General features: G+C 40.4%; 1 protein-coding gene across 3 annotated transcripts in view; it reads left to right on the forward strand.

Moving 5' to 3' along the window:
- larp1b (La ribonucleoprotein 1B) overlaps positions 1-12,805 on the forward strand; it is a 39,827-nt gene extending 27,022 nt beyond the window's left edge. For all 3 annotated transcript variants that reach the window (XM_079528500.1, XM_079528499.1, XM_079528498.1), the window contains 8 exons: positions 751-865; positions 1,622-1,785; positions 2,399-2,505; positions 3,353-3,516; positions 4,193-4,337; positions 6,761-6,870; positions 9,486-9,613; positions 11,051-12,805. In XM_079528500.1, the coding sequence (XP_079384626.1) occupies positions 751-865; positions 1,622-1,785; positions 2,399-2,505; positions 3,353-3,516; positions 4,193-4,337; positions 6,761-6,870; positions 9,486-9,613; positions 11,051-11,368 (1,251 nt within the window). In that variant the 3' untranslated portion in view covers positions 11,369-12,805. The remainder of the gene's footprint in view (positions 1-750; positions 866-1,621; positions 1,786-2,398; positions 2,506-3,352; positions 3,517-4,192; positions 4,338-6,760; positions 6,871-9,485; positions 9,614-11,050) is intronic.

The raw sequence follows: 12,805 nt of genomic DNA on the forward strand, positions 1-12,805 counted from the left end.
AGAACAACACAAAGACATACTTCATCTGTATGTTTACAGATGAAAGTGCAGGTGTAGAATAGATGCAGGGTTAGATAACAGTTTGGTCAAGACGTGCACGCACATCCACAAATTCCAACGGGTGCAGGATCCAAAAGAATAACTAAGAAAGAAAAGAGGAGATCCGCACACCGTTTTAAAAGCTCCCAAAACTATTTATTGACAACAGAGCGCTCTGTTGTCAATAAAATGTTTTGGGAGCTTTTAAAACGGTGTGCGGATCTCCTCTTTTCTTTCTTGGATAACAGTTTATCATTTAAATGAGTTACACAATTCAGTCCCATTCATATCCTGCAGCTGCATGTTGACTTGTATTAGATGGCATTTAGTTTGATTGAAACCTTTATTTGCACTCATCCAGTGACTAATGTTCTGCTGTCCTCCACTGGCATAAATGGGAGATGTATGACGGGACTGTATTTGAACTGGTCCCCCCACCAGTTAAAACATGATTTTGCGTTCCAAAAGCCTGATTTTAGTTATTGTTGTGATGATATACTAAAATAATGCTATACATTATGATTTACTATAGTTTATATGACTAAATTAATACAAATAAAAAAGTATATTTAGTTGATGAAATTACTGTATTTGATTAGTCCACTCATAAATCTCTTTTCAGTTCCAAGAACAACGACACTGCTGTGATCTCGGTCTGTGCCCTGGGATGTCTTCCCATGCTGACTTGGTGTGTATTTCTGTGTTCTGCAGCAGGAAGTGGAGAATTTTAAGAAGCTGAACCTGATCAGTCAAGATGAGTTCAACACACTCGCCCTCAAAGTGCCTGTCGACCCAAACCAGGAAATCCCGCCCCAGCCAATGCCAGGTTAATTGACAACCTCACTTTACAGTCACTTTGCGCGCACACATTCTGTCACTTCAGAAACTGGGCTTAAAGTGCCATGACCATGATGAGGAGTATGTTTATTTCATTCTTGGTTTTACCCAGTGTCGCAGCCAGTCTGGGGATTCAAACCGTCAACATTGCGCTTACAAGCCTGTTTCTCTGAACACTGGGCACACTCTGATCACCTTCATGTGATTTAAGCCTTCGTCACTGTACCTCACACATTGCATTCAACTTTGACCTGGAAAAACTGAATGCCCACAACGAGGCAATTTGACATGCAAGATATCTATACAGTATGTTCACATTTCAAGATCACTTGCACATGATGAGCATGTTGGTTTAGCTTGGCCAAGGTGTTCACATGACATGTAACATGACCCACATCTCTCCTTTTCCATTTCCTCTCAACTGTGTACTGTATAATAAATCAGTATGTACTGTAATGTAGAGAGTATGTACCTGCATAAAGTGAGTGGCAAATAGAGTGGCAAAGTGAGTTTAACATTGTTTAACGTCATTTAATGCAATCAGATAGGACTTTTCTGTTTGGATGTAAGAAAGTAATGTTTTGCCACTCAGTATCGTTCCCGCATAACTTTCCGGGTATGATGAGGATGTCACGCACATACCCAAGAGACAAATCACTTTCCTGTAATCTTTCCTGTATACTGTAGTTTGCAGCAGAAATACCATAACTATAATTACTATCACTAACACCATTTCCTTCACCAGTCGAAATGGACGTGGCCCACTCTCTGCCCACCTCTGTCCCGGGATCCCCCAGTGCACACCAGCCCAGGACTCCCCGAACCCCGCGTACCCCAGGGCGCCAGGACCCCAACAAGACGCCCCGCTTCTACCCTGTCATGAAGGACAGCGGGAACATTGACGTTAAGGTGAATACTGGATTTCTTTTGTCCCGTTCTATGTCATCTTAATAACGATGCCATTCTGGCAAATGACAGAAAGCACTTAATTATGCTCTCTGTTTACATTCCACCCAGTTGCAACCAGTTTTCTATCACCGTGTCTTCTCTTGTATTGTATTTGTGTGTTGTACTGTACATTACCATGTGGGTTTTGCATAGCAAGCAATGAACTGATGAGTAGAATAAATTGATGTTCAAGTAATGTTCTATGATTAGTTACCCATATGTTTTGTATGGTTGCATGGTTCACATTGTTGTGTGGAACCATGGTGGAAACCCCACCCAAATTACACCTAAGTAGGATTAATGAACCATTCAAGCCATTTTTCATATCATTACACACGCTGACAGTTGACACCTAGAATCCACCCAGCGGTTTGACAGTAATTGCTTGGTGACATCAGGGTTTTTGATCACACATTTTTCACAGCTAGTGATGTTATGGCCATGCGGCCAATTCTCTAAACTTTGTCTTGACTTCCCCTCAACTCCCAGCTCAGGATAGGAGCATCAGCTAACATGCTTTAAATGTAAAATGCGTGGTTAATTCTAATTTTCTCCTTGTGTTTTTCGGTGTCAGACACCCAGGAAGAAGAAGACTCGCCATAGCTCCAATCCCCCCGAGGAGCAACACATTGGTTGGGTGATGGACGTCCGTGAACACCGCCCTCGCTCTACCTCCATCAGGTCTGCTCTAAAGCTCTTAGTCATGGATTTCTGTGGTGTAATAATATCAAGACATTGACCTATACATAGTATTGCCTTCGTGGTAGTACTGCAGTAGTAGCTTCAAATACCTGGTTTGTTTGCAACACTAGTAATCAGAAGGTCACTGGTTTGGCTCCCGGCCCCAGTCTATGTGGCGACGTGTCCCTGAGCAAGACACTGAACCCTTAACTGCTCCTGCTGAGCACTCATCAGCTGGGTGAAAGTGAAACTGAGATTCCGCTAACAAAGGTCTTCCTTCAGCCTCACCTGATAACAACTCCTCCCCTGCTAACATGATAGCAATCATTTCTGATAACAAGTAACAACCCCTCTTTTATCTTTTCCTGTCATGCCAATCATTGACGTCTACCTGTAATTTGTGCTTTGTCCCCTATCCCTTCATCACCTCTCCATCCTCCTCACTCCATAATCCCTTCATTCTCACACCCCTCCGCCCTCCTCTGATCCCTCCATGCTCCTCGCCCCGTCCTTCCTTCATCCCCACATCACTCTTCCAACTCACATCCCTTCTTCTCTCCTTTTTCTCATCCTTCCATTACATCATCCCTCTTCCCACTCATCACCATCAAGGTTCTTGCAGATGAAAATATACGTACAACTAAAATCTACATTTGTTTCGGACTTTTCTGACTTTCTGAATTTGACTTCTGAATTTGACTAGTGAATGTTAGTTTGGAATATATACATTTTGAATATCAATTTTACCTCCGCCTTGGCTATTCTTTGATTCATCTTAATCTTACCACTCTCCTTGTTGTCTCTGTTATCCCAAATACTCATCTTCTCCATCTCTCCCACTCCACAGCAGCTCTAATGCCTCTCCGTCAGAGGGAGCCCCTCTGTCTAGTGGCAGCTATGGCTGCACCCCCCAGTCTCTGCCTAAGTTCTGGCACCCCTCGCACGAGATGCTTCGCGACAATGGATTCACTCAGCAGGGATATCATAAGTACCGCAGACGATGTCTCAATGGTATGCAGAGATCCCACACAAATACATGTAATTGTAGACTAATTAAGAAACACTCATTCAATTAATATGATTTGAATGTGGTGTTTATGCCGTGGTTTTGGTGGAGATATTCCGATTTTTAACATACTCAAATGAAAGAAATCCAGTGGATGTAATGTTAAGTGTATCGTCAGTCAATGTGCTAAACATAAACAGGGCTGCACACAATTATTTTGGGCTAGTTCTCAAAGGAGCACCTGGACATGCAAGCTGGTGTGCACAGCGGGGGGGGGGGGGGGGGGGGGGGGGGGGTACGGACGTTTCTACTAAAGTCATGCATGTATTTGATGTGACCATTTCAGAATGTGAGATAAAGCCAACTAATACATGAACCACACCTACATTGTACTAAAACCACTTAAGCGCTGTTTTATACGAAAATAGCTGATCAGCAAGCTCAATTGTGAGTATGTGCATCTGCTATTTTCTCGATTTGTTTTTCATAATGGCATGCCCAAAATAGGGATGCCAAGTTGAAAGTGGTTAATGCATGCCTGGCTACCTGGCCAGGATCTCCATTCCATTTTGATATTCTGTACATCTAGTGCTGTATTACTGCAAAGTATACGGGCACGTGCACACGCACAACACACTGAGTGACAGTGAGGCTGTGACTGACTGCTATGTTGTGTTGCAGAGAGGAAGAAGCTGGGGGTTGGCCAGTCTCAGGAGATGAACACACTCTTCAGGTTCTGGTCCTTCTTCCTGAGGGACAACTTCAACAGGAAGCTGTATGAGGAGTTCAAACAGTTTGCCCTGGAAGATGCCAAAGACAACTACAGGTATTGTACAGGACAAATATACACAGTTGGCCTGGAGAACTTGGTAAACTGGAAAACTACGATGCTGTAGTATGCTATGTTATGCTAGATTTTAAAGATGGAGTGCCACAATTTTTGTATCTTTCAAGTTTTTCATGTGTCTATTAGGTGACAGTACTTCATTAGACACCCTGGAGTCGTTTTTATGTGCAATGGTGTATTCACTTTGTATTTAGGGTTTCTTCCTGGAGGCTGAACCCTTGACAGTCAAACGGGCCAATGAAATAAACACACATGCCCACATAAAAACAACATTTTAACAAATACTGTAAACTTTTTTGAAAATATTATACCTCCTTATATAACAATAAGACCTGATGATCATGTTTTAGGGTGGGAAAAAAAGTAACTAATTATGAAATGACATGGAACACGCCCTCACCATCAAGAACGCAAGAAGCATGAATCAGGCTTCAGGCGGTCGAACAAAGACTCTTTTCCTAGATGAGAACACAAGGTACACTTCTAAAGTTCATCCAAAGTTTCAAACACCCAGATTTGATCTTTATATTTATTTATTTTTAAACTTTGGGTGACCAAATAAAAATGCCAGATGTACATGGCACAGAATAGACCCTCAGCGCCTCATCGTGCTGCCAGCATTTCTAGTGTAGCGTAAATACACCACCATTTAAAACATGAAAAACAAACTTGCGTTGGTGCACAAATCCTCCTATGCTTTTCTAACGTTAACTATGCTATGGTTGTCTGTTCTGTCCCACTGCTGTACTTGTGTGTTACTCTGGATAAGTACTTCAGTGCATCAAGGAAACCATTCAGTTGGATTTCTGGCGGTGTGACAAGTTGCAAGCTTATATGTTCAATACACAACGTGCAGCCAACTATAAATCAGGCATTAGGTTGCCTGCCCTCACTGCAGCATTGTTGTGTTTTTGCCTAGGGCAATTTGTGTCACCTGCCATGTGCCAACTAGCTGACATTCTTCTCTAAATATTTAGGGCAGGGGTCGGCAATAGGCGGCCCGCGGGCCAAAATTGGCCCCCCAGAAATAATATCTGGCCCGTGAGATAATTTTGAGAATTTTTTTTTTTTTTTTTAATATATATATATTTTTTTTTTAAAGTCAATATGGTGCTGACACGACGTTATGCTGCTTTCACACGGGCAGATGCAAAGCTACACTAGTACACCTAGTCACAGAACAGTGTCGTCGTTAAGCAGCAGGAGGATCCCACTGGCAGCACCTGTCCGTTTATCATTAGTGTTGGACGTTCGTGGTTGTGCTAATGATAAACGGACAGGTGCTGCCAGTGGGATCCTCCTGCTGCTTAACGACGACACTGTTCTGTGACTAGGTGTACTAGTGTAGCTTTGCATCTGCCCGTGTGAAAGCAGCATAACGTCGTGTCAGCACCATATTTTTCCAGCAAAAAAAAAAGAAAAAAGTTGATTTATATTGGTCAAATAGACCCGAATTAGACCCGAATTAGACCGAATTAGACCCGAATTAGACCCGAAATTTTTCGCATAATTTCGCAAATTCACGAGCGCACGCGCCAGACGGCCGGCCCGCGATGGAATGTCTGGGAATAATATTGGCCCGAGGACAATCTCAATTGCCGACCCCTGATTTAGGGGGTGTTTGCGTGCGTGCGTGTGTGTGCGACCCGCTTGTTTGTCAACCTATAGGGTGGATGTGTGAACTGAAATCTTGCATAATATTATTCCCAACAGCTGCTTATAGAGCTAACATTTTGAATCAAGCTAAAACATGTCGGCTAGTCTGTCCGGTTTCTCCTCATGGTTCATAGAGTCAGTCTGTGTGAACGTAGCCTAATCTGAGATTTTCTTCATGGCATGGAGGCAAACAGTTTTGGCATCATAACATCCAAAAAGGAACGCATACTGTACACAATGATACCACATGACCCCCAATGAAAATATATCTCTGTTCAAAGACTTAAAACGAGGTGTACCAAGTCCCTAGCCATTTCACAGCAAGCATGTTTGTTCTTTTTGAGTGGTGCAACCACTCCAAGGAACAGCAATGTCCGTGTTAACCTATGTGACATGTGTTAACCTATGTGTGTGACTATGAGTACCAGTAGGGGCAAAAGTGGCGCTGTTGTGCCAGAAACAGAGAGAGAGAGATAGTGCTGCACTGTTGCCTGCTAATGAGAGAGCGAGAGAGAGAGAGAGAGGAGAGGAGAGGAGAGGGGGGGGGGGGGGAGTTGCACCACTCAGTTCACACGGGTGTGTTTTTTTATATTCTGTCCACTTTTTCTTTTCCTTTTCCTGGCAGTTTGACAGTTATCATATATTTACACAAGAATGAAGAAATATGCAGGCCTACTTTGAAACAAGAATTGCATTGTTGTATGACAATAAACTTGAACTTCTCCCTTCATTGTGTTTCCCTGTAGGTACGGGCTGGAGTGCCTGTTCCGATTTTACAGCTATGGTTTGGAGAAGAGGTTCAGGATAGATCTGTTTAAGGACTTTCAGGAAGAGACTCTCGGAGACTATGAGAGAGGTAACCAGATCTTACATGTAATGTTCTGCTAACCAAGTTTAACATGTAGGAGCCAAAATGGGCTAACCAATTTGTACCTACTATTATTTTAACAAGGATGAACATGGTTTAATGAGAATGTAATGTCATCACAACTACTACTTAGAGTAAACCAGTTCTACATGTCATACCAAATGCTAGTTGAACTTGACTTAGATAGGAAACTTGTCTTATTTTATTTACCCAGTAAATTAGTTAATTATAATTTACCAGTTAACTATTTTACCAGGGAAATGTGTTTGCAGAATTGAGACCAATCATATTTTTCCAATCTTTGTTAGAGAAGGAAATCATACCAGTCACCACCCAAATTACCAGCTTCCAGACCCAGGTGGTCAACCAGTTTCACTATGTCAGCTAGTCATTTGTCAAGTTAGTTTTTAGCCTGCTAAGTCTTGATAAAAAAAAATTATTCTCCTTTTCTCCCATATTGGCCAAATACCCCCAGGTGTATAGTCCATTGGTCCCTGTCACTGCCAAGTGCCAACCCATACTGTTGGTCTTGGATGTAGACAATTCGAAATTAAAGTCTGCACACTGTGTCTTAAAGCAGTGGTTTTCAACGCGTGATTTCTTTCTACGTCCGTGATTAGACATGGTAACGCCCCGCCTGCCTCTGAGGTGGTGGAAAGCCTGGGTGAGGTGAGGCGAGGCGAGGAAATAAATAAATAATACAAGAGAATGACAGCTTGGCACGCGCGACAGTAACTTTTATTTTTTGTAGAAGAGGCAAACTAATATTGTTTATGCCGCTGGCCTGTTTATTTGGCCTGTTTACACATCTACATGTGTAAACGTGAAACATTATTGTACTGTAAAAAGGTCTCTTTTCCCTTGATCTTTATCTTTTTAGTATTAGTACTATTAGACAGCCAAATCAAATCATAGTTGTTCAATCAATTATTAAATCAAAGCAAACGGTACAAACAATATTGGTTTGCCTCTTCTATAAAAATTAAAGTTACAAGTTACTGTCGCGTGTTGCCATTCTCTTGTACTTGTATTATTTCCCACCACGGAGTACCCTTGCATCTCGGAGGACAGGCAAGACGGGCAGTGTCGGTAGGCCAATCAGAGGCAGGCGGGGCGTTACCATGTCTAATCACGGACGTAGAGTTTTCAACCAGTGGTCCTTAGGGGGGGGGGGGTTCCAGTTGGTCCCCAGCTAAATGATGGAGAGTTGGTAACCAAATGGACCCTTATCGATCTTTAACTCTTCATTTTACATTCTCAAAAGTTACATTATTGTTAAACATCTGCATTACTTACGCTTTACAAAAAGTCTACACAATTAGAGAAAGTGGAAGATGGTACCACATCAATAACAACAAAATCTTATCCAACATGTCTTGGGTCTGAGGCTAAATCTCATCAAATGGTGGTCCATAGGTCAAATGCCAAATAAATAATGGACCTTGATATGAAAAAGGTTGAAAACCGCTACCCAGTCAGAGCTTTATTTGTTAACATTTCGACTAAAAGGTCTTCTTCAGAATGAAGCATGGAAATCTCAACACTCCTTATACTGTAGTAACAGGATCAACTACATGTCTCTTCCTTTTATACAATCGCAATTGTTGGAGTGACCAGCCACCGTGGAGAAATTAAACTTAAAGGTTCAGCCTTAAAAAGGAAGAAACATAGCTCTATCCCTCCCTCTTCTGTGTCACAACCTTTGGGTCAGTTAAATGTTCACCACTACTTTGCTATGCAGGGACTACCAAGGGATCTTTGGCTATTTATATATTTGTACTACCTCAGTTTTTATGCTGCAAATCCCACTTGACTCAACATAGTGCACCAGTATTGTTAGTAGTACTTCTCAGTATTTGACCCACCTAGAAGGCTCACTTGCCAGAAGCTGATCCCTGGTAAGTGAATGGCTGCATGCTATAAAGGAATAGATTCAAATCAGTTTCCCAATGCTCTCAGCCTCAGTTGTTGTGACTCACTGAAGCAGAATGCTTGACCCAGGGATTTGCCATTACATTCCAGCTGAGTTGATTTTTGGGTTCAGTAGAAACTTGCTTTCACATCATACCGGAATTTGCGTCCTTGAAGTATGTTTATCACCAAGCCAATTTGTCTGTTTCAAAGTCTGACTGTGTCTGTGCGTGTACTGTATTTAATAATAATAATAATAATAATGTTAATAAAGAAAATCTCATAATGGATTTCATCATGTCTGTTTAGCTGCCTGCTGTTTTGAGTGAAATCAAACGTGGGAGCAAACATAGCAAACAAGCTAACATGCTTCAAATCATTTTTATTCAATGCAATATAGTCAATGGCCTGAAAGTGCACTAGAGAAGAAAGCTAGCCTTTTAGAATGAATAAAGGTTGGTCTGAAGGATATTGGTGGGGGAGGGAGGAACATTTTTATTGTGGTGGGGGAGGCTTTATTTTATATTATGATGACTCATATCTTATATAGTAACTGAAAATGACACATGGCATAGAAGAAATGGATTGTATGACACTGTTGAGCATGAAGTGTTAACAGCAATCATTTTGAAGTTTCTTTTTTTTTCTCAAAGAGTTTTGATTGATCTGCTATTTGTTTTCACACTTTCCAGGCCAGCTGTATGGTCTGGAAAAGTTCTGGGCCTTCCTGAAGTACTCCAAGGTAAAAAACCAGCCCATTGACCCAAAGCTCCAGGAACACCTTGGGAAGTTTAAGAATCTAGAGGACTTCAGAGTGGAGGTCAGTAATATACCTATAAACATGTCTGTCTGTCTGTCTGTCTGTCTGTCTGTAGACATGTCGCTGCTCCTCACTGGCTGCACCAATGACTCTGAATTTCCACACATGCATTGACCATTACATTATGTAGGGTGTAACAAGGACCACCTTCAATAATATGATATATTAAATCACATTACCCACACATAATTTCATATAATCAAACGGGTAAGGACTAGTTTTATGTATTTTAGAGATAAATGTTATTGGCGTCATTTTGGTCTGGCAGGGTATCATAGCAACTTGTCATTATGCTAGGCTAGTGGTCAAAAATACCTATAGAGAGCATCTACTTGTTCATGACCAGGATTAACATTTGAACGCCAGGGAAGTCGAACAGTACACCTGATAAGTGAGGGTGAAATCATACAATCTGGGACAAATGTTTTGCTTTTTCAGCCTCTGCTCTGACAATTCCCCTGTCCATGAAACCATGTGATCTTCACCGCATAATCTTCACCTTCACCTATATACCTATATATATATATATATATATATATATATATATATATATATATATATATATATATATATAATACTGTAATAATAAATCATTAAATAGTAATTGAAAAAACACGCCCCCTCACATCAATTTACAATTTTTACAATTTAGGCATTTAGCAGACGCTCTTAATCCAGAGCGATTTACATTAAGCAATAACAAAAAGCATGGCATACATCACATATATAAAAAGTAGTTATCATGAATCATGCGTAAACTAAGAACTTAACAGTGGAGTATCTATGTAAACTATACATACTATACTATATAATATATTATACATGTGTACTATAAAGTGCTATGACTACATAAAGTGCAATTCTAGAGCTGTCTACATAACAAGCTATAAGTCTGTTTATCATACATCATACATATAAATAAATAATACATAAATAATACCGTAATAGTAATTAAATAGTAATTGAAAAAACACGCCCCCTCACATCATACATAAATAATACTGTAATAATAATACCGTAATAATAATTAAATAGTAATTGAAAAAACACACCCACCTCACTTATTAGAAGGACAATATCAGTCACCAGAACCAGGAACGTGTGTTTTGGTTAAAAATATTTATTGGAAGGGGCCGTGTCTGATAGAATTAATATCTAAATACTCTTACTGAATCAAGCAATTTAAAAATTGTCGTGTGCACACAACACAAAGGCCAGAGTAGACGTTAAAATGACACCAAACATGTTTTGACGGGAAATATCAGATATATCTGATATGAATCAGCAATTCAGCCTACCGTGAGGATAATAGGCCCAAAATAGGAGATGAGTTACTGTAAGAAGGAAAGGTGGCGTTTGCATAGTGCATGACGTGTTTGACCCTCTCTGGCGATGACTGCTCTGTAGACTGTTACTGATGGATCTATGTGTCTCCAGCCCCCCATGGGTGAGGAGGGTGGCAGGAGAAGACACCACTCCAACTCGGCTGGCGACGAAGGGAGACGTAGACGACAACACTCAAATCCTACCACTAAACCAACGCAGGTGTCCACCAACAAATCCTCCTCCACCACTAGTACCACCAGTCAACCTTCTACTGCCCCGCCCTCCAGTGCCACTACCACCACCACCACCACACAAGCCCAGAACACACCCAAAGAAAACACTCAGAAAGCTGCTGCTCCCGCCCAGGGGAAAAAATCTGAGGCCGGAACTGGTAATGCCAAAAAGGAAAGTCGTGCGCCAAATAAATGAACGTCCCTCCCTCCCTCTCCCCCCGTCTTGCCAACCTTCTGGAAGAAGTAGAGAGATAAAAGATAAGGGTGAGAAAGAAGCACTCAGTCAGCTGCAGAGTTATGAGCTTCAAGAACAGTATTTTCAGTGGCATGCAGTCTAGTTATGAAAAGACTGCTTCAGGATGAATCTTAACTTTAATCTCATTGGATTTCATTGAGTGAGTTTTATTTTATTAAAGCAAGCATAGACACAGGCGGGCTTGAATGAAGTTATCATTGTGCTCGACAGCTCTTAAAATGTTTACAAAAAAAAAAGATATATATATATATATATATATATATACTGTATATATATATATAAAAATGCATTCCCTGCATTTCACCTTTACTTTCTCTGATGCCATACATTTCAACAAGTGTCAAGACCTTGTTGACCTTCGGATCTGTACATGGCGCTCTGCAGCTCAACGTGTTGGAATGGTGCAGGGTATCCTGATTTGCCAAGATTAAGAAATGGATATAGAGTATTTGTTTAGTGCCTTTGATTTGAGCCACGACGACGAATGACGTTGCTGACAAAATTGTTCCATTCTGACAGTGTTTCTCCCGTCTTAATTGTTATTGGGAGTTTGAAGGTTATTGTAACTGACACTGCTTGCAGCATTGCTCTCTTATTAGTGAGGCACATAGATGCCTTTCCAGAGCTGTTTTTTCTATTTTGTTTGTTCTCACAATGACAATCAACTAAACAGCTGCAGTCATAGGCAATTGAAAGACTTGACTCTTAGCTGCTCCTCAAAGATAACCGATGTGTTATTTTTCATTGTGACCATCAATGCATCATAATTAACTTGAAAAGGTATGTAAAGTTGTTTTTAATTAAACACCCAGTGAGTTGAGGGATAGTATTGACAAACATAATTTGAAATGGTCATCTTTCTGGGAAGCTTTAGTTAACGTCCAATTTTAAATCCGGAAGTAGTATAATTTATTGTGTTTTTTTTATTTTATTGGATTGATGATGGTATAGTTTTAGGTAATCATTTGAGTTTTTATGCCTTTTATGATTTAACAATGAAAAGGAAATATTTCAAGTGAAATGGGTGTGAGGCTGTGAGCTAGCAAAATCAAGTATATTTTTAGCTTTATGTGTACTTCATATCTTATGTTTGAGATTTGGTGCTTGTTAGCACTTTAATTGGCTATTTGACCTGCCTTCATGACCGGATATACAAAAAAAATTAGCTTTGGACTTAAAAATAAATGTACATACTATATAAAAAATAATAACAATAATTTGCTATTCATCTTTTATTTGTCATTGAATTTAAAACTTGATGTGTTTTATTGGTAGTGTGGTTTTTTGTGCTTTAGAATGAAGCTATGCATGTTATTGCCAGAGTTTCATGTCCTGAATTGTAAAATGCTAAAAAAATAAATATATAAAGTAACAAAT

This window comes from Electrona antarctica (genome assembly GCF_951216825.1).
Source record: "Electrona antarctica genome assembly, chromosome: 18".
Taxonomy (NCBI): domain Eukaryota; kingdom Metazoa; phylum Chordata; class Actinopteri; order Myctophiformes; family Myctophidae; genus Electrona; species Electrona antarctica.